Source organism: Hibiscus syriacus, unplaced genomic scaffold, assembly GCF_006381635.1.
Source record: "Hibiscus syriacus cultivar Baekdansim isolate YM2019G1 unplaced genomic scaffold, ASM638163v2 tig00110831_pilon, whole genome shotgun sequence".
Classification (NCBI taxonomy): Eukaryota; Viridiplantae; Streptophyta; class Magnoliopsida; order Malvales; family Malvaceae; genus Hibiscus; species Hibiscus syriacus.
The window spans coordinates 4,875,871-4,900,010 of NW_024062882.1; the positions used below are offsets into that span (position 1 = coordinate 4,875,871).

The 24,140-nt window shown below is 32.7% G+C and overlaps 2 protein-coding genes across 2 annotated transcripts; one reads left to right on the forward strand and one right to left on the reverse strand.

Annotated features, from left to right (window-relative positions):
* Nucleotides 1-3,081: 3,081 nt before the first annotated feature.
* Nucleotides 3,082-4,545, forward strand: LOC120142697 (BTB/POZ domain-containing protein At3g22104-like). The gene is made up of 2 exons (XM_039157215.1): nucleotides 3,082-4,043; nucleotides 4,120-4,545. Exons 1-2 carry the CDS (start codon nucleotides 3,117-3,119, stop codon nucleotides 4,543-4,545), a joined length of 1,353 nt encoding a protein of 450 aa, XP_039013146.1. The 5' UTR covers nucleotides 3,082-3,116.
* Nucleotides 4,546-11,886: 7,341 nt separating this feature from the next.
* Nucleotides 11,887-14,124, reverse strand: LOC120142667 (probable terpene synthase 12). The gene is made up of 6 exons (XM_039157193.1): nucleotides 13,866-14,124; nucleotides 13,519-13,786; nucleotides 13,043-13,421; nucleotides 12,745-12,963; nucleotides 12,523-12,661; nucleotides 11,887-12,439 (listed from the first exon to the last, which is right to left on the reverse strand). Exons 1-6 carry the CDS (start codon nucleotides 14,106-14,108, stop codon nucleotides 11,894-11,896), a joined length of 1,794 nt encoding a protein of 597 aa, XP_039013124.1. The 5' UTR covers nucleotides 14,109-14,124; the 3' UTR covers nucleotides 11,887-11,893.
* Between the last annotated feature and the right edge of the window lie 10,016 nt (nucleotides 14,125-24,140).

Genomic DNA, 24,140 nt, shown 5'->3' on the forward strand with positions numbered 1-24,140 from the left:
TATGTAACAAAAAAATAAAATTAATTTGAAATTTAAATAATTTAAACAAATCAGAACCTACTATTTTTTATTATTTTAATATATATATTCTCAATTCATAATTTTTTCTGATTTAACTCAAAATATATAAAAAATATCGAATATATTTTTTGTTATTAATATTTAACTCTTCCTTACGACTAACATATATATGAGTCTTCTCATGCAAATGCAATGTCACTTTTATATTCTAACATTAGTCAGATCATCTAACAGTTAATAACACGATGGCCAAAAATCAATGGATGAGATGGAATTTCGCACGCCAAACTCAAACCAATGTGCGCTAGGGGTGTGCAAATCTGGGTCGGTGATTTCTCGGTCTATATCTCGATCCGAATGTTTCGAGTATCCGATTTTAGGAGTACTTAAACTGACAAACCGGGTTTCAATGCAAATCTCATTCTTTTCGCGTTAAATGAAAATAATTAATTTTATTTTGTAAAGAAAAAAAAAGAATGAGAGAAAGGAGACAAATCCAGGTCCCACGTGAAGGAGACAAAACATAATGGTGCTTTATAAATAATGATTTTATTGGTAAGTTTAGTAAATGGTGCTAAAAAATTTGTTTGAATTGGTACATTTAGTAGTACCCTGTGTTAAAAGCTTAAGTTTCCAACTATGATTATTTCCTAAATTGTTTTATGGTATTATTTTATTAGATTTATAATTAATAATTCAGTGTAGTGCGTCAACGCCTTAATGCCCGTGATGAAAGATAAACCAAAGATCTCAATTTAAAAACCATCCTAAAAATAAATCCAATTTAATGAATGAATTATCATATTCAAATTCCAACTTCAAATACATACAATTTGCAATCATACTCAATTATGATTAGCGATAGCGAATCCAAGAGATATGAATCCATTATGTTAACTAAAACCTTAAAAAATATGTATATAATACAAGTACAAACCAATTTACTTCAGTGGTCAAACTTGATTCCTAACAAGAGCAGCCGGAGCGATGGCTCTGAATTCTCTCTTTGAGGGACCCCACATTTTAAAAAATTTAAAATTTAAAATAAAAAAAAATAAATGTCAACCAATTTAAAGTCCACGACTCCACCCCATCTTCAACATTTTTCTCTCACTTCATTTAGTTCTCAGTTTCTTCTTCCCAAATTAACTCTTAAACTTCTTCAAATCTTCATTAACTTTAACTTTTTTTTCTATTTAATCTCACTGATTAAATTCACAAAGATCCCAACCAATTTTATCTTACTAATTAAAATCATATCTGATTTTTAATTTTGATGAACTTATTATTATGTAAAAGTTATGCACATTGTTTTTTTATCGTTTAGTTTTAAAATTAATTACTTATGCCTCCATTGCTTAGGACTTTTTTTTTAATTTTCGTTTTGGGCCCCGATAATGGTCGAGACGGCTATGTCAGCAGTTCAAGGAATCGTTGTTTTTTCTTAAAGGATATGGGTTCGAGTATCAACGACTATAGTAGGGTGATTGAATGTTTATTATCAAGTGGTTTAAAGTATTCAGAATATATACTATTTTGTAATAATCTTTGCTTAATTAAAAATAATATGATATAATTTTTCGTTCATAAAAAATCCCAAATCAAACCAAAATTATTTTCAATTTAATGGATTTATTAATCAACCCAATTGGACGGGTCTAGATACTTGCAGCGAAAAAAAGGGCACCAAAGGGAAGGAATTCCAGCAAATGGAAACAGTTGAAAAATCATATTATATAATTACATTTTGAAATAATATTTTTATAACAAATGACAATTATAGGCAAATTTTCTTGGATGGGCACTGAAAAAAATAAATTTCTTTATTATAGCGATTCAGAATTTATTTTTTTAATAAGATGAATGTAACAGTGAATACAAAAAATCGGTTAGAACATCTGACGTCTTTTAAAAGATAGTTAAAACATCTGATGTCTTTAAGCATTTCATCATCGAAGTAATATGATTGGCCTCTCTCTCTCTAATGCGGTTATACTTGACTATGATATCATGGTTGGTTTCCAAAGACGTCAGAGATGAGAACATCAGATGTTATCGGAGATAAAGAGTTGAAGATATCGGGTGCTCCGATCGTCTTTCGAAATACGTAATATGCTTTGACCGACTTCCCACATTCACTGTAGTCTCCACCCTACTTCAAAAAAAATAATGTTTTCACTCTCTCATTTCAACTATTTTTTCAAAGATCCATCAGAGTATTTTTATCGACAATTATAATTAGATATGAAAACATAATTTGATTATTTTTCTGTTTTAATAAAAAATGAAAAAAATCGCAAATTATATTTATTTAGATTAATTAGAGTTAAGCATTTCAAATTAAGTTTAAAATAGATAAAAGTATTTATAAAATTCAAGTTAAATAAAGATAAAATTTTATTGTGATAGATACGAACCAAGCCCCTGGTAAAGAAATTGTTATTATTCTTTGAGATCTCGAGTTCAAAAACAAAAAATATCAGGTACATGAGTGCTCAATATTAAATGATTTAGAGTTATCTTTAAACAAATACTGCCTTATACCTACTCTAGATTTATAAAAAAAAATTATTGTCACAGTGTTAAACCAATTTTTTTTTGTACAAAAAAGCTTAGGTCAGAGGTGGATTCCCGGTCTAAGACCAATGCATACCTAAGATTTAATTGGGATTTACATAAGAATTTATAGATTCTCCACCGAAAGTGATTTAGTTGGAGTAAAAGAATAATTTGTTTCGCCCCATTAGAGTGATTTGATTGAATTCTTTTGTATCTTCAATTTCAATTATTTCCTAAACGACATCCTTAATTATTTATAATTTTAGATTATTTGAACTAAAATAAAAGGATTATTCATGGAAATACGATGAAAATGTATTTGACTGATATTGATACCTACGCTGAAATTATGGTTGACATATTTATATTCATAGTCCCTCCCTCGTATTATTCTATAATTGCCTATATATCTCTTTTTCTGTCCTTATCAACACATATGCTTGTTTCTCTGCAATCTTCATTCTTATTTTTGTATTTTTCTTTCCCTTTGCATTGTTTCTCGGAGAAATAAGTATTCGCTGATATTGGAGACGGGTATGTATTTTGTTGCTCGATTCATGGAGACGAACTTTGTACCAGGGAATTGTAATCTATTACAGAGAACCCAGAATTCCCTCGATGACCTCGGTGTCTGGTCATGGTCTGATCTTCTGGTTGCTTTGAAACATTACCAAGATTCACCGCAGGCTGCACTGTCTTCCGGTATACTCGAAAAATGCTTGGATACACTTGTTGTGAGGATGGCCATGTCCGGTGAAGCAACTCCTTGTGGATCTGTTTCTTCCACGGATAGCTCCGGGTGTCAGACTTCGGTCGATAGTCGACGTACTTCGAGTTCGAAACAGATCTTCTCTAGAGCAACTTGGTGGTTTGAAGACCTTTCTGTTTTGAGTACGAAATCGATTGAAATATTGGTGAAATCGATGGTGTCTCGGAAGCACAATCATGTGATAATCAGTCGGTTCCTATTCTATTACTGGAAGTCGAAGTTTTATACTGTTTCATCGGATGAGAAAAGGAGAATTCTCGAAATTGTGATTGATATGTTTTACACTCTCGATCGGAGTTCGATTTCGTGCAAGAGTTTGTTCGGCGTGATCCGTCCGGTGCGGTGTTCGAACACTAGGAGAAGCTGCAGGAACAAGCTGGAGAGTATGATAGGTTCTCAATTGGACCGAGCAACATTAGATGATCTGCTAATTCCGTCTCCGTGCGGAAGAAGTTATCGGTATGATGTGAACCTTGTTCTTAGGTTACTCAAGGCATTTCTACGCAGAGGAGACTCGGAATCATCTCCGATACGAATGAAGAAGGTTTCTAGCTTGATTGATATGTACATAACAGAAGTAGCTCCGGATCGTTGCCTAAAATCGTCGAAGTTTGTAGCTTTGGTAACGGCCTTACCGGATTCTACTCGGGATTTGTCGGATGAACTGTACCATGCCATGGACGTTTATCTGGAGGTAGACTTTGATCTCATTTATATATTATCATACATCACTCCATAATAATTTTCAGTGTACATATGGTTTCCAATAGGTTCATGCAGAGTTGTCTGAAGAAGAAAAAATCAAGATATGTTGTGCATTGAACTATGATAAACTCTCCAGTGAGGCTTGCCTACACCTTTCTCGAAACATGAAATTTCCATCGAGAACACACGTCCAAGCTCTCGTTTCGCAACAGTCGAAGCTTATGAACTTACACCGGGGCATTAACATCGCTAATAGTTACACGGATTCGCCGTATAGGTTGACTGGGGTCGGAGGCAGGGCAAAGGAAGATGAAGGCATTGAACAAGAAGTTTACAATGGAAAGCTTGAAGCACAAGTACAAAAGATGCAATGGAGGGTGATGGAATTGGAGAAAGTTTGTAGGAAAATGCAGACTCAAATGGCAAAAATCAAGGAACCGAAAGTGTCGAATCGTAGAATTGCAAGATCCCTACCCAGAATGTGTTCATGAAAGGGAAATTTCTCAGAACTATTTGGAGTTTGTTTGAACTTTGAAGGAGTATTATTTTGCTTAAACGTCACATACCATCTTAAATTGACATTGGCCATGATAATCAAAATGAATAAAGGACCATCATAATCAAAATGATAAACGTCACATACGTCTCCCGGTATGTAGATTAATATCACCAATTCACCCAATTGTTTTGTTGAGAAAATTAACCTAGAGGCCATGTGACCTAACGTACCATTTTTAGCCTCTATTTCAGCTGGAAGTAAAAGTCTCTTTTGCTCAAGTTTTTCAAAATTCTAGTACCGTTTAACCCATTGTTTTTAAATCCGGATTACAAAACAATGAAATGAATTGGATTTTTTTATTGCTTTGATTTCAAATTTTGACGACGTGGCACATCGTCAATGCAACGGTAGTCCAATTGAGTGACTATTTCATGACAAATTGATAATGTAAGTGATTAAAATGAAATCAACATAACGATAGGAAATGGAAGTTATAATGTCAAAATTAATCTCTAACATTTATTAAAATGGTTAATTTGGTGTCTATTCTTTTTTTTTTTTTGAAATATTTTGTCTTTCAATGTTTCATTTTAGGTTAAAAAGACCCATTAATGAATAGAGATCATTTAATAAGTGGTTAATGCTCTAAAATAGATTTTTTTACCCTAAAATAAAATATTATGAGTCAAAATGCTCCAAAAAAAAGATTATGAGTTAAATTGACTATTCATCAAATGTTAGGAGCCTTTTTGTTCTAAAATAAAATGTTGGGGGTCTAAATGCTATAAAAATAAAGAATAAAATAATTATTTTGATAAACGTTGAAGTCTAATTTTGACATTATATTAGAAATGGTGTTGAACCTTTGTTTTTGGGCCTTGTGGGTTTAGCAACAGTTAGCGTCGTTGGACTTGAAGCATATGCGTAACTTTTATGTCCAATGGCTACACTACGCAATTATAGGGAACAATAGCAAAAATGTTAATGGATTTGATAAGGCAGAAAGGACAATGGCCGAACTTGAGTTTGCGGACTAATTTAAAACTTTAAAAAAGTTTAAAGGTTTAATTTTTTTTTTAATTTTAAAGTGTTTAGTTTGCATTTCTTTCCAAATAAATTAGGGCCTAACTAAAAATTCTTGAAATTTTGAGAAGTTTAATGAAATTTTTTAAAAATTATGAGGAAGAGTTTAATCAATAACATTAAAAATTTTAAATTTAATCTAATTTTTTTAAAAAAAATTGAGGGGACAAATTAATTTTTTTTAAAATTTTAAGAGTATATTATAATTTTTTACATTTTTGGGTCATGGCCCCACTAGTCCTGACTTCCGCCGCTGAGAAAGGATCCCATAATGGTCTTACAGACCAGTGTTTTATCCCTATTTCTTTTGTACATTTGCCTACGCCATTTTCATCTTTTTGTTTATTTATTTTTGCTTTTATGAGGCTGTGTCCCACCTTTAAAAACGTACTTGTTGATTATTTGAATGTAGTACGGGAATCGAAATTCATCACATGTTTCACACTGCACCGACGGTTGTCAGTGTCACTGACTATACGGATATAACATGTGATGTGTGGATTATTTAGTCCAATAGGTAATAACAAATTTATTTTAAGATTTACTATAAATGCTATAGTGTACATGGAATTCAAATTGTAAGTGTGATGAGTTTTATAAGATATATTTTTTACTAGTTCGTGTCACGTGAGACTCACAATCTGAATTTATTTAATATATTTTATAAGACTCGTCATGTCTGCGTGACGAGTCTCAATAAAAAATAATTTTATTTTAAAAATTTTAAAAACATTGTATACAAAATATATATTATTTCAAACAATAATTTTAATGAGCAATAAAACACTATTTTCATATCTTACACAACACATTTCTTTCATCTTCAGTCTCTTACACAACAAACTCTTTTATTCTAACCAAATACATTTCAAACAATGAGCAATAAATTCTTTACAGTTGTCCATTATAATGACGAAATTCTACAAACTGGTGTTGGTGTTGTGTTTAAGTCACACATACCCATCAATATGATATTCCCTGTAGATGTATCTCATCGCCAAATGAAGTAAAATATTGACAGAAAACTTGGGGTTTCTGTTTCATGTTTAAGTTATCGGCACCTGATCTTCTCAAATCCAATTATATATGGAAAAGTTCAGCTTGATGATGATGACGATGTTGTTGTTATGGTTGGACTTCATCAATCATCAAATAATAATATGGTGGAGATGTACGTCGAAACCATGAATACAATTGATATTCCGACCTCATTAGTACCAACTAGAAAAACAGAAGAAGCAGGCCCCTCTGAACCACATGCAAGTGATGGTGATGATAACCTTGTTGGACGGTTCGGTGAAAGTCTTGCTGAATTTAGCAAAGATGATGAAGATATTGTTCTGTCCATCTTGATGATGATGAAGAGGATGATAACCATATTCAAGATATTTGACGTCATCGCCTCAAATTGCACACCGAAATTGCCATGAGATTGAGATTATCCGTATTGAACAAGATGATCTCATGGACCTCTTTCTTCCGGTTCTGAAGAAAATTGTTGTGAATGTGGCACTTGATCCCATGAACTTCCTTCACACGCTGCTCTACTCTCCATCGATGGTTGATATGCACCATATCCACCATAACTTTCTTGCGATGGATAATAATTGGTGGAAGCATAAGATGAAGATGTTGATGAAGATGATGATTTTTTAGCATATTTTGCCTTCATTATTTCCCATTCGGACCGATCCTCCAGTGTTGTCAAGTATGGTTTTCCATTTGCTTCATAATTTTGGAGGTAGGGAGAAACATTGAAATCAAAATCTTTGGGTTGTACCTCGGAACAATTAGGAAAATGTAAATGTCTATTTTGCCATTGCTGTATGAATATATATCATGCTTCTTCGTTCAATCTTCCCTATGTTTCCCATGCTCATCTATTTTATGCAAATCGTCCATATTAAATATAGACATTTCTATCGGTTGATGAAACCTAAATTGTCGCAAAACTCTATCGACGACATGGATATTAACAATTGCGAAATGAAGCAATGGTGTTACGGTACACCATGTCTCCACTCCTTCAAAGAACATTGGCTGTAGACACCGTTGGATATCCGACTCATAATAAGTCATCCAATTAAACTGTCAAAAGTATTATGTTAGTATAATTAAACAATTAATATTACAATTTCAAAGTTAATGTAAAAAATATAAAAATTTACCGCATGTCTACCGGTAATATTAATTCTTATCCAGATATCTACTTTGGTTGCTCCCGACAACTTTGTATCGGTTATTCGGTGTCACCATCTAAAAATCATATTATTTATTGTTATTTTCAAAATATTTAAGTAAATATTATAAAATATCAAAACTTCAAATATAGGAATTTTCCTTGCGGTGAGAGGAAACTCTATAAGAGCGAATGTAATAGGCTTAAAAAACGGGAGAGGATAACATGCCCATGATTGTAGCAAAAATAAACAACCAGCTACATCCGCTTTTTTTCTTCTAACAATTATGGTCGCCTTGTAGAGTTCACAATACAAAAAAAGTAAAAATTGTATAATCCCAACTATATATTGGCTACATATAGCGAAATCCTCTAATACCTGAAGATATTTGGTATGCACCAAATTGCCCGATTTATTCAGTAGCAAGATCCCTCCAATCAACGTCATAAGATATGCTCGAGCTGCATATATCATCTCTTGCTCCGTTGATTGTCTATCTACTCTAAATTCTCTTTCCAACCACGTCATATGTATCCGTCTCCCATCAATGACATCGGCTAGAGCCTCATTTCCCAATAAATTTGAAATAACAACAACTTGCGCATAATTGTTATAAAGCACCAATGTCATACTATTAATAGGAACACCATGTTGATACGAGACATCTTCCAATGTTATCATCACTTCACCACAAAGAAAATGAAACGTATGCATTTCAGGCCTCCAACGCTCAATCAACACCAATATCAGTGCTGACATCATTTTAAATTCACGAAGAAACGTCGCTTCATGATCTAGATTGTGAAAGACATATCATTATCCGCTGATATGGCTCTTCATTCGTCATTCCTCGATGAGGAATGTCTCGTTCTTCTTGTTATAATTTGAAAATAAATTATTTAATACAATTACATATATAATTATTATTAATACTATAATTTTGTCAAAACTAAAATGAAATCAAACAAATTAAATTTACCATAGTCAACTCGATCGACGAAATATGAATATTATCAAGACGTAACATTTATTCTCTTGAGGTCATTTCAACACGAAATCTTCAACACAAAAGTTTTTACTCTCAATAGAATATTTGATTCCAAGTGAGAAATCAACCCAACCCAAACATCTATTTATACTACTCTACCCAATGGTTATAAATGACTTGTTTTTTTTCAAATTGAAAATAGCCGTTAGAACTCGTCACATCCATTGATTTTTAAAAAAAACTTGACCGTTCAACAACGGTCAATCCAACATTTAACAAATTCAAAATTATACCCGTTGGAACTCGTCACACCGACGTGACGAGTTCATTTAGCATTAAAATAATATATATTTTTACAATGCTTTTAAAAATTTCTAAAAAACTATTTTTTTTATTGAAACTCGTCACACGAGCATTACAAGTCCTGTAGGATATATTAAATATATTTTGGGCAGTAGGACCCACGTGACTGATCCATTAAAATAATATATCTCATGAAACTCGTCATGTCAATATGACGAATTCCGTGAATACTGTAGCATTTTTCGTATATCCTAAAGTAAAATTCTGAGTGCCTATTGAGCTCAATAATCCACACGCCTTTATTATTTTCCCAATTCTACCCACAAATGTTCAGGTGCTTTCTACCACAATTATTTAATCATTTTGCAATCATTGGGTTACCTAGGTAGGTATATGGGGTAAAACCCGCGCGCTACCCGTTTAACTCGCGGCTCGTGCGGGTTTTGAGCCTCAAAAATTGAAACTCGATTAAATTGCGGGCTTTTTATCCCAGACCGTTAAACCCGCGGGTAGCCCGTAATAGTCCGCTTAATTTAAAATTTATAAAATTTTAGAGAAAATAAACTTAAAGAATTTTATAGAAAAAGAAAATAAATTACCTATAAATATGATGTTACTTATGACCATTGTAGTTCTTAAATTTATTAGGGCATTTGTCATAATTCTACCGCTGCTTGATATTTTTTTCATTTACAATGTATTAAATTATTCTTCATTTTAAAAAATAAAAATTAAAAGACTTATATAGTATTTTTAGTCTTATAAAATTTACATCATTATCACTTTGGTATTTAAAGATTTTTTAATTTAATTTTGACCTTTATTTTTTTCATGAAGTATGTTATCCATTTCGTTCTTTAATTATAAAAAGTCACATGATATTCTAATAATATATCACATGACACATAATATTTGGATTAAAAATAAGAAAGAAAAGTAAAAAAAATTGAAAACATACTTTTCAACTTTTAAAGGCTTTTACAAAAGAAAATTTGTTAGATTTGTATAATGTTTGACTTTGTTGAATTTTTCTATTTGAATTTCTGATTGCAGATACTTCTGTGTCTTCATATTATAACATTGAATAATCGAGTTTTATAAAAGTATAATTTGGTTATTGTTTTATAATTTATTTGTTTTTCAATTTGGTGATATAAGTGAATATTATTTTTTTTAAATTTGAGTTTAAGTAAATATATCGTTATATATATATATATATATTAATGATTAAAAAAATTAAAAAAAATTATTTTATAATAATTTCAGGCTATTTAAAATAAAATTTAAATAAAATTTATTATTTTAATGGTACTACCTTCCTTTTCAAGTTACTGGATCATTTTTAAAGGTGTAGCAAGTTAGAACATTATTTTTTATTACATTTAAAGCATTTAAAATTATTTTTATTTAACGGGCCGCGGGCCTTAGAATTCAAAACCGTTTATGATTGCAGGCTTTTTAAACCGTTACGTTTAAGCCCGCACCGTCAAAACCCGCGGGCTAAACAGGCGGGTAGCCCATATACCCACCTCTACTCATGTCCTAATAAATATGTATATTGTTACCATTGAAAATTTTTTGCTAACAAGGAATATCACCGTTTGATATTCCGACGTATTGGTGTTAGCAAACAATAAGCATTCACCCAAATCAAACTTGAACAAATTAAACAATCAAGGTCACAAATGTGTTACAAAGAATAGATTAAAAATTAAGCACAAATGACTTCTTTAATATTGATATATTTGTTCAATATAGTTTTTATTGACCTTGAGATGCTTTGACCTACAAGTTATACGTTCTCTATGAATTCTAGCCGTTTAGAGCCGTTTAGAGCCATTATAGTCGTTATCTATAACTAAAAATAACATTTAATGGGATCGATCATTGGATGAAAGGGATCGATCCCTTTTCAAATATTTCGACCGTTGCAAGAAAAGGATCGATCTTTTAAGGGAAGGGATAGATCCTTTTCATCGAAGGATCGATCTTTTTGGTGAAGGGATCGTTCTTTTTCTTCTAGGTATCAATCCTTTGTTGAAGGGATCGATCCAAAACTTACTCGAATACAACGAATCGATCATTCTACAAGGGATTGATCCTTTGGTCTAAAGGATCGATCCTATTGCTAAGGGATCAATCATTTGAGAAAAAAATCTTTGGAAATTCGACTTTAAAACGTGAAAAACGGTCGAACATGTTTTTAAAAAAGTTCAACTAAGTTAGAAAATATTTAAAACATATTTTTTCAAGTTAATTTCGACTTTGAATTATTTTTGGAGAAATTTTGATAAATTCAATTAAATCCAAAAATTAATTTTACAATTTATTTATTTGTTATATCAAAATATTTATTCAACAATAATCATTAAAACCATTGATTTTTCGCCCTGTAAAATACATGTTAATAAGTTTTTCAACTACTTACCTTCATTATCAGTCGACTCTAAAGAAGTAAATTCATACTTCCTCATAGATTTTGTTCTAACAATATGTTTGATTGATTCTTAACATATTATTTCACCTCTAAGAGTGTACACATAATCACTCATAAATTTTATCTCTTATGTATTTAATATCCAGCTAGTATTATTGTATCCTTCAAATACAATAAAAAGCTCACTAAATATTCTATAAAAAGAAATTCACTAAATATATAATCAACATATAAGTAAATACTAAAACAATAATATAATCATAATTACTCAATCATCTAAGCTTTTATCTGATCCTAATTATCCAATATGCTGATTAAGCTCAATATGCATATCTTATGAAATTGCTCTTTAGTCTATTGAAATAGGGTCAACAATCAACGATTGAACTCTATTCTTAGATTGGTTATCCGGACATCCATGTGCATCTCCATGCTGGTATGTGCATTGGGATATCCGACCCAAATTAATCGATGTTTCTAATAATTCTTTCGCAAATGGTGAACCATCGATCCGGAACCTGTTCATCTTTTTCCAGCAATCGTCGATCAGATCAATTACATGTTGTCGAGCCACTGCCTCGGAGCAACCAGTTTCCTTCATATAGCATGCGATCGAGTTTGCACTTTCACCTCTTTCGAGTTCATACTTCGAAGTTCCCAAGTCGTTGCAGAGTCGAAAAATCATCGATGGCCATCGAAGCACATCGTGGTAACGTTCCAAGCAATCGAGTGCCTCACTGGTTATGTTTGTGCTTTGTAAGAAGTAGGCGTGGACGAGAAAAGCATGTCCAGACACAGACATCCATGCATTTTCGAGATAGTCTTCGAATGTCGGAACATATTTGCTGTGTGCCCACTTTGCTTCTTGCAGGAATGCTTTGCACAAATCAGCCCACTGAAAGAAAAATAATAAAAATTCAAGCAGTTGCGCTTATAGGTTGTGTGCGTTGTCAATAGGTTAAGAAAATGATTACGTACCGCTTTTGCCAAGTACGGGGCGATGTTTTCACCGTGATCTCTAAGAGTTTCGTATGCCATCTCATTAACAGAGTTGTAAAGGGCAAGGAAGCATAGCTCCATACACTTTGGAAGATTTTTCCCTGCACATACATCCCACCTGAAAGTCCAGAAATAAATTTTGTTATTAGAATACTGAATAGTAAGGGACAAATAAGATCGGAATTACATTAAGATTCAAACCTTTGAACAGCATCGGTGAACAACTCGAGTTCATCCAAAGTTCCGTAAACATCGTAAACATCATCGATTATAGTTACCAACGAGGCAACTTTGGTTAGACTTTTTCTGCAATCCCTGAATTGGGGTTCAGAAACCACTCCAAGAGACCAAAAGAAGCATTCCATGAGCCTATCCCTTGCGAAATTCAACTTGCTCGTCAGCCCCATGCTGATCCACCATCTAATCAAACATTACGAAAGGCGACTCCGTTAGAGCTGCAAGCGAAAAGAATATGCTTTGAAGAACTGAATTTACTCACCTTGTCATCTCTTGAAGATCTTCTTGAAGGGTTGATTGCACCATGTTGAAATCCAGCTTGGCCAATTCAAGTAGGTTATGTTTTGTAACATTCTTTCTGCCATAAGCCTCGATGTACCACCGAGCTTCGAGCCTGAGCATTCGTCGATGCAGTGGGAGCTCGAGTGCGTGGATCACCTGTTCTAATAAACCTTCTTCCAAATTTCTGATACCATGTAAATCCATGAGATGCATTCGAGAAAACTGGAGTGCTTCTTCCATTAGATCTTCTCCTTCAAAGGCGAGATGTGAAGCTTCATACAAACTCAACATTCCTTTGACATCCTTGTAAAGGCATTCCTTGAAACTCCCCTTATTATCCTTGAAAGCTTTAAAGACATCTGCATTATGTGATCAAATTAGAGTACATGGGACTAAATCCGTAACGGCTTAGCCGAATGTGATTAAAGATTTTGGCATGATGATCAACTCTTATACCTTGAGAGACCCAGTAGCCATGTTGCCTGAGGAGCCTGAATCTTAGAGCAGCAGCATGCAGACTACACTCTGTCGCAACACCACCGTCATCTTCAGACACGAACTTCTGAAGGGCTCGATCGATATCCGTCTCGAAATGATGCCCTAACCCCAGCCGTTGGATGTCATCGATCAATTCGAGCAACTTCACCGGCTCTGCATCTTCATTATGAATAAGAAACCTCACTTCCTGTTCTAACTTCGATGCTCTCTCTCTGTATAATACGTCCTGCGAATTCGACACGACATGATTATGTAAACGAGGAAACAAAGGGAGTGACGAGACAGTGTGAGGTCTAATAACGTACGGCGTGGTCATTGTTTAGGGACTGAAGAAAATCGTAGTTCCAAATACTTGGCTGATAATTCGCTAAACGCCTTCCTTCTTTCGGCTGATCGGAAACTTGTGCCTTCGATGACACGGCACAACAGGTATGGAAACTTGTCCGATCAGATACAACTTGTTGACGACGAATTGTGGTAGGGATCATTGTTTGCTTAGGGTTAAGACGGTACAGGCAGAGGTTGAGGCTGGTGGGTACAAGTGCCATAGTTCTCTTCACTCTTTTTTCTCGTGCACAAACTTGTGTTTTTTGCTTATAAACGAGTTAGCTCCTTTTATAGCCAAAAATTTATATTTATCGACATCAATTAATCAATTAATAGATAAAATATCAATAATTAAATAAAAATAATATTTTATTTACTCATACAATAAAATAACTCAAATAGTCTTGTACTACTTTATAAAGTCTCTTGACTATTAAAAGTTACAAAATGGTAGTCCGATTATAGAATGTTATTTTATTAAGCCTCTAGACTATTAAACGTTATAAAATAGTCATAAAACTATTTATCATGTTCCAAACTTGTTTTTTTCGTTAAAAAATTAGTAGTTGTCTAATGATGGCTGAGATATGATAATTGTTTGAGATTCTGGGATTAGATTTTATCATATCACAGTCAGCAGGTTAACGTTCAGCTCAGAATAGCGATAATTTTTTAACGGAAAAAGATGAGTTTGTAACATAATGATTAATCGGGTGATCATTTGTAACTTTTAATAGTGTATAGACTCAACAAAACAACACTCTATAGTCGAATGATAATTTTATAACTTTTAATAATCAACCGATTTAATAAAGTATTACCCTATACTTGGGACCGTTTACCCTACACGGGACATGATGGTATAGATAAGTATGACGAGAAGCTTTAAGAAACCACACAGGCCATTGAATAAAATGATGCATGTTTTTTTTCTCTCGATTGAAAATATTGCACATGTTAAATGCTATATTGAAGTTTCGGCAACAATTTTTTTTTCTAAGCTAAAAGATATTTTACTTTTAGTTCTTAGTTATTCGAATACAAAGATATGTTCAAAGATTGTTTTTTAAAGACTGAACACGCAACCCGACTAAGAAAGATTTCAGTGATGATTGAATACTCATTTGTTCATCTTCGAACAATTTAGTCCTTATGTTTTGTGACTCAAACAATAAGAGTCAAATCTATTAAGTTATATAATATGTTTTTTTGATATTATGATTAAGTTGTAAATTTAATTTTTGTTCTCAAAATCATTTGTTTTAGGTTCCAATATTTTTGTCATTTGTCCCTGTATATTTGAGTCAGTCCGGAATTTTAAATTTCGAAAACTATAAGATAAAAATTTAAAAAATTAAAATATAATGACTAAATTTATAGGTTGTGCAAAGAACAATTACTAATGACATAATTTGACCGAAAAAAGTTAAAGGATAGGCTTGGTTGGCTGAAAGCGCCTTCCATCCTTAAAATTTTGGTGAAGTTTTTCATAATCTCTAAATTATGCATAAATTCTAAATTTAGTCCTTGGACTCTAATATATCGAATTTAGTCACATATTTTTTTTTAAATTTTAGAATTTTAGTCTAACCCAAATGGTGCAATGATAATATGAATAAATTATATGGACTTAAAATAGTTAATTTGGAACCAACCAGTGTTGGTTTAAGTGGTAAACAACTTGTTATCGCTTAATTAAAGTCTCAGGTCCTAATATGAACTCGACTTAACAAACAAAATAATTACTATTTAAATCATGAACAAACTTTTATTATATTGTCCATGTACCGTTTGAGTTAAGATTTATATTTTTAAAATTTTAATATATAAAAATTTAATTAAATCAAAATAAATCAACTAAATATATGAATTATAAAAAAAATCACATATTTTGTCAATTATTAAAAGGGAGACACATTTGGCCCTCCCTACAAGCGTTCTGTAGCTAGATATTAAAGGCCTTATCCTTCTTTATATCCAAAAAAAAAAAAAAAGCTCTACGCAACCTTAAACGCGTGTTTAACGGGGTCGTTCTGCGGTGCGGCGCCTAAAAAACGGCTAATATACGGCGTGACCGGTTAAACAAGTGACCGGTTAAAATTTAGACCGGTTATGTTATATTATTTAACCGGAAATATTATAAAGTACAATAACATACTAGGTAGCGCTTATATAATGTAATAGGTAGCGCTTATATTTACCTATTTTATAAGTAAACCAGTATATTTATACCGATAGCATTGCAAATTTACCTATTACATTATATTATATTGAAAGTGTCCATACTTTTTATAAAAAGGATCGATACTTTAACAGTGTTTCATGTTTTCCACCTACAATATTGATTTAATAATTTCATTTGCACAAAAAATTATTTGATTGTTTTTATATTTTATAAAATATTATTTAGAATTTTAATTTAATAATAATATACCGTAACGTAAAAAATAAATCATTAGACGCCTATAATTACTAAATTAATATCTTAAAACTCACTCAAAAGATATCCTTAAATTAATGTTTTCCACAGTGAAAAAAGTATGGACACTTTTATAAAAAGGATAGACACTTTACAATATAACCACTACCTATGCTTGGCATCATATGAGATTTGGATTTTGATTTCCTTTTGCTTGGCACCAAATGAGCTTTGGATTTTGATGAGCATCGGAAGTATTTCAGACTTATGATTTGGGTGGTACTCAACTTATGATTTTAGTTGCTATTTGTTACATTTCTTGTATACCACCCAGATCATACGCCCGAAACGTTTCTGACGCTTTAAAGTTGACCAAAAATAAAATGGTCGGGATTTCCCTCGCGTTTATACGTTGGAAAAAAAACAATGGAAATTAGGAATAATCAATGATAACATGCATATTGGCTTGGGCTAATATTTAGTGGAGCCGAAATATATATTGAAATTCAAACTCAATTGAAATTTAAATTCAAACTCCAATTACATATGAAATGAATTTGAAATGCAGTGTTAAATTGAACATGAAAATTGCATAATTGATTCATACTGTTCAAGTAACATGCTTTATGAACCATCAAGCTAAAAGACAATATGATTGAGTTCAAAGCTGAGTTGTGAGTTGATGGAGTTGTCACACTTGTCACATGGTTGGAATAAAGTACTCACATGCGAGATAGATACCTATTACATTATATAAACGATACCTATTACATTATATAAGGGCTACCTATTACATCATATGTTTACCTATTATATTGAAAGTGTCCATACTTTTTATAAAAAGGATCGTACTTTTTTTAAAACTTATGTAATTTATGTTTCAATTTTTTAACAGTGTTTCATGTTTTCCACCTACAATATGATTTAATAATTTCATTTGCACAAAAAAATTATTTGATTGTTTTTATTTTATAAAATATTATTTAGAATTTTAAATTTAATAATATATACCGTAACGTAAAAAATAAATCATTAGACGCTATAATTACTAAATTAATATCTTAAAACTCACTCAAAAGATAACCTTAAATTAAGTTTTCCACAGTGAAAAAAGTATGGACACTTTATAAAAAGGATAGACACTTTACAATATAACCATTACCTATTACATTATAAAACGATACCTATTACATTATATAAGGGCTACCTTACATCATATGTTTACCTATTATATTGAAAGTGTCCATACTTTTTATAAAAAGGATCGATACTTTTTTTAAAACTTATGTAATTTATGTTTCAATTTTTTAACAGTGTTTCATGTTTCCACCTACAATATGATTATAATTTCATTTGCACAAAAAATTATTTGATTGTTTTATATTTTATAAATATTATTAGAATTTTAAATTTAATAATAATATATACCGTAACGTAAAAAATAAATCATTAGACGCCTATAATTACTAATTAATATCTTAAAACTCACTCAAAAGATAACCTTAAATTAATGTTTTCCACAGTGAAAAAGTATGGACACTTTTATAAAAAGGATAGACACTTTACAATAACCATTACCTATTACATTATATAAACGATACTATACATTATATAAGGGCTACCTATACATCATATGTTTACCTATTATATTGAAAGTGTCCATACTTTTTATAAAAAGGATCGATACTTTTTTTAAAACTTATGTAATTTATGTTTCAATTTTAAATTTAATAATAATATACCGTAACGTAAAAAATAAATCATTAGACGCCTATAATTACTAAATTAATATCTTAAAAACTCAACCAAAAGATAACCTTAAATTAATGTTTTCCACAGTGAAAAAAGTATGGACACTTTTATAAAAAGGATAGACACTGTTAAATATAACCATTACCTATTACATTATATAAACGATACCTATTACATTATAAGGGCTACCTATTACACTCATATGTTTACCTATTATATTGAAAGTGTCCATACTTTTTATAAAAAGGATCGATACTTTTTTTAGATAACCTTAAATTAATGTTTTCCACAGTGAAAAAAGTATGGACACTTTTATAAAAAGGATAGACACTTACAATATAACCATTACCTATTACATTATATAAACGATACCTATTACATTATATAAGGGCTACCTATTACATCATATGTTTACCTATTATATTGAAAGTGTCCATACTTTTTATAAAAAGGATCGATACTTTTTTTAAAACTTATGTAATTTATGTTTCAATTTTTTAACAGTGTACTGCGAATTTAAAATGATAATATACTTGTAGTTATTTTACATACCTAAATATGTACTGCGAATTTAATGTTGTACCCACCCTTTAACTACAGAAACATGTTCAAAATGAACCTTCGTTTACATATCCATCAACTCCTGGAGCACTGAACTTGCACAACAAAATTTTTGCCATGGATAATACTGATGTAGACAATGTTAAGCCAACCGAGGAATGCCATGAAGTACATAATGTTGATGAATCTGACAGATTGGTTGGTCAGCTCTTCTGTTCACGTGATCAAGCTTGGCACTTTTACAAGGGATTCGCACGGGAACATGGGTTTAGTGCACGTAAGGGAACAACACGGCTTGACGTGGAAGGGAATGTGAAGACACAAGAATTTTGTTGTTCCAAAGAAGGGTTCGAGTATCAAAAGTCAATACTGTTGATCGTCAACGTGCTCATACGCCAGTCACAAGAACAGGATGTAAGGCTAGAGTCGTAGTTACAGCAACAAATACAAACGATCAGTGGGTTATAAGTAAGTCTGATCAGAAACATAATCATGCATTGTGCACATCTGCTATGACACCATTTATGCGTTCTAATCGAGCTGTAAGTAAGGCTGATATCGATGAGGCAACAACATTGAAAGAGGTCGTGTTGGCACGTCACAAGTAATGAACTATTTAACGCAGCAGGCAGGGGGCTATCATAATGTTGGATTTACACATAAAGACCTCTACAATGCACTTCAAAGGGAAAGCAAAGGAAATCGTCGATGGGGATGTGAATGCGCTTATTGCTACTTTGATTATAAGAAACATGATGATCCCGGGTTTTTTATGACATACGGTAGACGAATCGGGGCATTGTATAATCTTATTTGGTCGGATTCTACATCGAGATCGGATTACACATGCTTCGGTGATGTAATTGCGTTCGAACAACGTACAAAGATAATTGTATGGTCGACCAATTATGCCTATTGTTGGTGTCAATCATCACCATACACAATTGTGTTTGCCACTGCCATAACGCTGACGAAACGTCTCAATCTTTCGAGTGGGTGCTACAGAATTTTTTAGAAGCCATGATGAATAAATCACCTATTTCTGTGTAACCGATGGGGATAGGGCAATGCAGAGGGCTATCAAATCTGTTATCCCTTATGCTAGCACAGATTATGTTCTTGGCATCTTTCTCGCAATGCACAAGCTAACATTGGTGACCCAAAGTTTACAGCAGCATTCTCAAAATGCATGGCTTCCTGGTGGACAACCAAGGAATTTGATATTCAATGGCGTCGATTGTTTCAGAATTCAACGTCCAAAAGCATCATGGGTGATTGAGAAGGGAAATACACGACAATGGGCACAAGCATATCTAACCGGTCATTTCTTTGCCAATATTCGCTCAACACAAAGGTGCGAGTCTATGAATGCTTCACTAGCTATTGCACTGAAACACAAGAAGACATATTTAGATGTTGTTCGTGCAATTGAAGATGGAATTAGTAGAAGGTATGAACGAGTTGAAAGCGGATTACTTAAGTTCCCATACGAAGCCCTTCCAGATCACAAAACTGGTCGACCTTGAAAGCCATGCCGCTGCGATTTTTACCCGCGAATCTTTCGTGTGTTCCAAGATGAACTTACACGGGAGACATTGTACCGGATTGAGGCAGAGATTAAGTCCTTATCAGATGAATGTCAACATTATATTTTGTCAAAGTACGCAGAAAAAAATAGGAAATTTGAAATTAGTTTTGATTCTCGTACGAAAACTCTAATTTGCTCCTGCAAAAAATTCGAGACCGTGGACTTCCGTGTCGCCATCAACTTCACATTTTGAAGCAATTGGACTACACATATTGCCGGGACTTTGATTCAAAGTAGGTGGACTAATGATGCGAAGGCTGCACCAGCTATGTTGATTTGAATGTGTCTCCAGAAGTGATGCAAATGGCAAGGTTCGCTGCTCTACGTTCAACGTCAAGTAGGTTATGCTACATTGCATCAAAGACAGACGAGTCTTTCAAAACGCAAGAGATGAGATGAAAAAACTAATAGAAGAATTAGAAAACTCGTTGGTTTGAATCATTCAGTCAACCAGAGCATTGTAGTAAACAATGTTCGTGACCCTCAACGAAAACAACGCAAGCGAAAAGAAGTGCCGAAGAACAAGGTCGAGAAGCAAATTAGGCGATGTGGGTACTGCAACGGTGAGGGGCATAACAAACTAACATGTCCTCAAGTCAAGCTTAGTTTGAGTACAAGACACAGCCTACATCAACTGATTTTCGAAGACGGAATGGAATGACAACGATCTCCATATAATATATCGTAAGTATCAACATCACTCTATTGTATGTACATATAAATATTTTGAATGAAGGAAGAAAAACCGCGTTACTTAAATTACCGACACTTTTTTAAATGGTATGGACATAAAGTACCGACACATATTATAAAGTGTCGATAGGTTGTAGACCTATTCGCTCATAAAACCGGTATTTATACCGGTTATATTACAAAATTATCTATTACATTATAATTATGGGTTCCGATGTGTAAAATGTCGACACTTTTTTAAATCGTATCGACACATTTTCTTCCAATATGGACATAAAGTACCGACACAATATTAAAAAGTGTCGATATAGGTTGTAGACCTATTCGCGCATTGTAAATGTCGACACTTTTTTAAATCGTATCGACACATTTTCTTCAATATGGACATAAAGTACCGACACAATATTAAAAAGTGTCGATATAGGTGTAGACTATTGCGCAAAGACCGGTATATTTATACCGGTTATATTACAAAATTATATTACATTATAATTATGGGTTCGATGTGTAAAATGTGGTTCCGATGTGTAAAATGTCGACACTTTTTTAAATTGTATCGACACATTTTTTTTCCAATATGGACATAAAGTACCGACACAATATTAAAAAGTGTCGATATAGGTTGTAGACCTATTCGCATAAGACCGGTATATTTATACCGGTTATATTACAAATTATCTATTTATTATAATATGTTGAAAGTGTCCTTTTTTATAAAAAGGATCGATACTTTTTTTAAGATATGTAATTTATGTTTCAATATTTTTTAAGTATGTTTCATGTTTTCCACCTACAATATTAATTTAATAATTTCATTTGCACAAAAAATTAGTTGATTGTGTTGATATTTTATAAAATAATATTAAGAATTTTTAATTTAACAATAATATACCGTAACGTAAAAAATTAATCATTAGACGCCTATAATTACTAAATTAATATCTTAAAACTCACTCAAAAGATAACCTTAAATTAATGTTTTCCACAGTGAAAAAAGTATAGACACTTTTATAAAAAGGATAGATACTTTACAATATATTAAAAAAGTATAGACACTCAAATGTATATGTACACATAGAAGCAAAATGGAATAATTAATGAAAATATACATACAATATAATCACACCAAAATTTAAATACACAAGATGTTCAAATAATGTACCGACAAACAAAATTAATCCGATGAAAAAGGGTTGTTTCTAACGAAGTCCGGAAACATTAGAGGCCTTCAACAAATTTTCCAAATACTCTCGTATGTTTCCGCCTTTTCTGAGGACATACATAAATAATTTCAATTATCAAACTAATGAGGTGCAATTTTACTAACATAAATTAAATTCGCATAAGCATGAATAAATTTGTGTCATACCTAGCTTTTTCGTAAGCAGCAAAGGTATGTGGACATATGTAATGTATTTCTATATAACACATAAGTTGTTAAATAATCAATGTCTGAACACCTGTTCAACTGAAAACATATTGCATAAATGCAACCTACCGGATATAAATCATTTTTTCCGCTGAATCATCGACCAAAAGTGTATTTAGCTCGTTAAAATCTGGACAAGCGTTCCAAACATCATTGAGATCTTTACAATAGGTAACAGAATCGTATGTTTTGCATTTTTTTTGATCCGTTCACAAACAGTCGAACATAAATATGTAGGAATCATAGACAAGGAAAAGTCAGCAAACTGTAATGACATTCATCTTACCCACGAATAGAAAATGCTCGGAAAATACAGGTAGTTTTCTCAAGTACACGGTCGACGTTATGCCTGAGATGTAATCAAGTTTGAATGTTAACATTCAATGTATATTAACGATTTTGACTACAGTAATTCAATTGCCTCAAACATGTTCTAACCTCATCTTTGAAGACCAAAGCAACAACAAAATTGTCGACACAAAATTGCATAAATTCAAATAATCCTCTTCTGAGGACAACATCTACAACATGAAGAAAATGAGATTAAAGTTCTACGCTTATATGTTAAAATAATGGAACAAAAGAATAGAATTAAAACCTGCCGGCAGTCTTGGGATGTAGCAAGGACACCATTGAGATCAAAAATTAAAAGTTTTCTTGAAGGCGGCGTTGCAGACACGATATACTTGTTTGGATCATCATCTTCATCATCATCATCATCATCGTCATCATCTTCATCGCCAGCTTCATCGTCATCATCATCATCGTCATCTTCATCGTCAGCTTCATCTTCTGCGACCGATTGGTTGTCCACATCTGTTAAAAGAAAATAAAATAAAGTTCAGAACGTGTAAATGTTAAGAAACATAGATAATGAATTACCTAACTCGTTTGATGTCGTTGACGTAATTCGTTACGCAACATGGACTTCACGTTGCAATGATGAAATATCGGATCGCATTCCACTCACAAGGGAATCAATATGCTCCCGAAAATTGACCATGTATTCCATCACTTAATTGTGACATCCTCTGCAACTGTTGCTTCTTCCATCATTGCGTCTCCACTTGGTTGCTCTTCTTCATGGCCAACGGGGTCCATTTCCTCCCTCTCTTGATCTAATCCGACCTCCTTGACACGCTTCCAACCGAGTTTTTCAACAAAATCATATCCCGCTTTTTTAATAAATACCATGTCAATCTTGCGGGTTAATCGAACAGGGGCGTCATGCGAAAAATCAACTTCCTTCTTCTTCAACAGATGGGTGATGACACATCCATATGGTAGTGTAGTTGAAATTGTTGCTCCCTTTGTGACCATATATACAATTGTATTAAATATGAGTTTTGCAATGTTTGGAGCCGTTTTGGATTTATACTTTGCTATCCACCAATAATCGCTGTCTCGAAGCGTTGAATGTTTCCCCCACTAGGCCGGATATACCATGTGAGCATTTTGTGAAACACTCTCGACTCTACATCGAGGTGATTGGGCTATTTCTAGTAACCCGTTTAATTGTAGACCAATCTACACCATTTTCATCTGAATCCCCTGTATTCGCTACACCTAAACCCTCCGCAATAGTTTCTGGAGATATATATATATCCTTCCCCATGACATGTGTATTAATTCCTATTATATTAGTCTTATTAGGCTCGTGCTGTAAGGAAGCATTGTTGTAGAAGACTCTAACTAGGTTGGGATAATATCTTGGTTCTACACCAAGGAATTCAAGCCAACCCCAAGATGTAAATGTGGATTTAAACTAAATGCATATTTATCATCAACAAGAAACCCAGGTCAATGACACG

Bases quoted from the DNA above. Each gene is read 5' to 3' on its own strand.
- LOC120142697 (XM_039157215.1), top strand. From the start codon at position 3,117: ATGTATTTTGTTGCTCGATTCATGGAGACGAACTTTGTACCAGGGAAT. The intron at 4,044-4,119 runs GTAGACTTTGAT...GGTTTCCAATAG, and splicing joins CCATGGACGTTTATCTGGAG to GTTCATGCAGAGTTGTCTGA.
- LOC120142667 (XM_039157193.1), bottom strand. From the start codon at position 14,108: ATGGCACTTGTACCCACCAGCCTCAACCTCTGCCTGTACCGTCTTAAC. The intron at 13,787-13,865 runs GTACGTTATTAG...TCGAATTCGCAG, and splicing joins CCCTAAACAATGACCACGCC to GACGTATTATACAGAGAGAG. The intron at 12,662-12,744 runs GTTTGAATCTTA...CTGGACTTTCAG, and splicing joins TTCACCGATGCTGTTCAAAG to GTGGGATGTATGTGCAGGGA.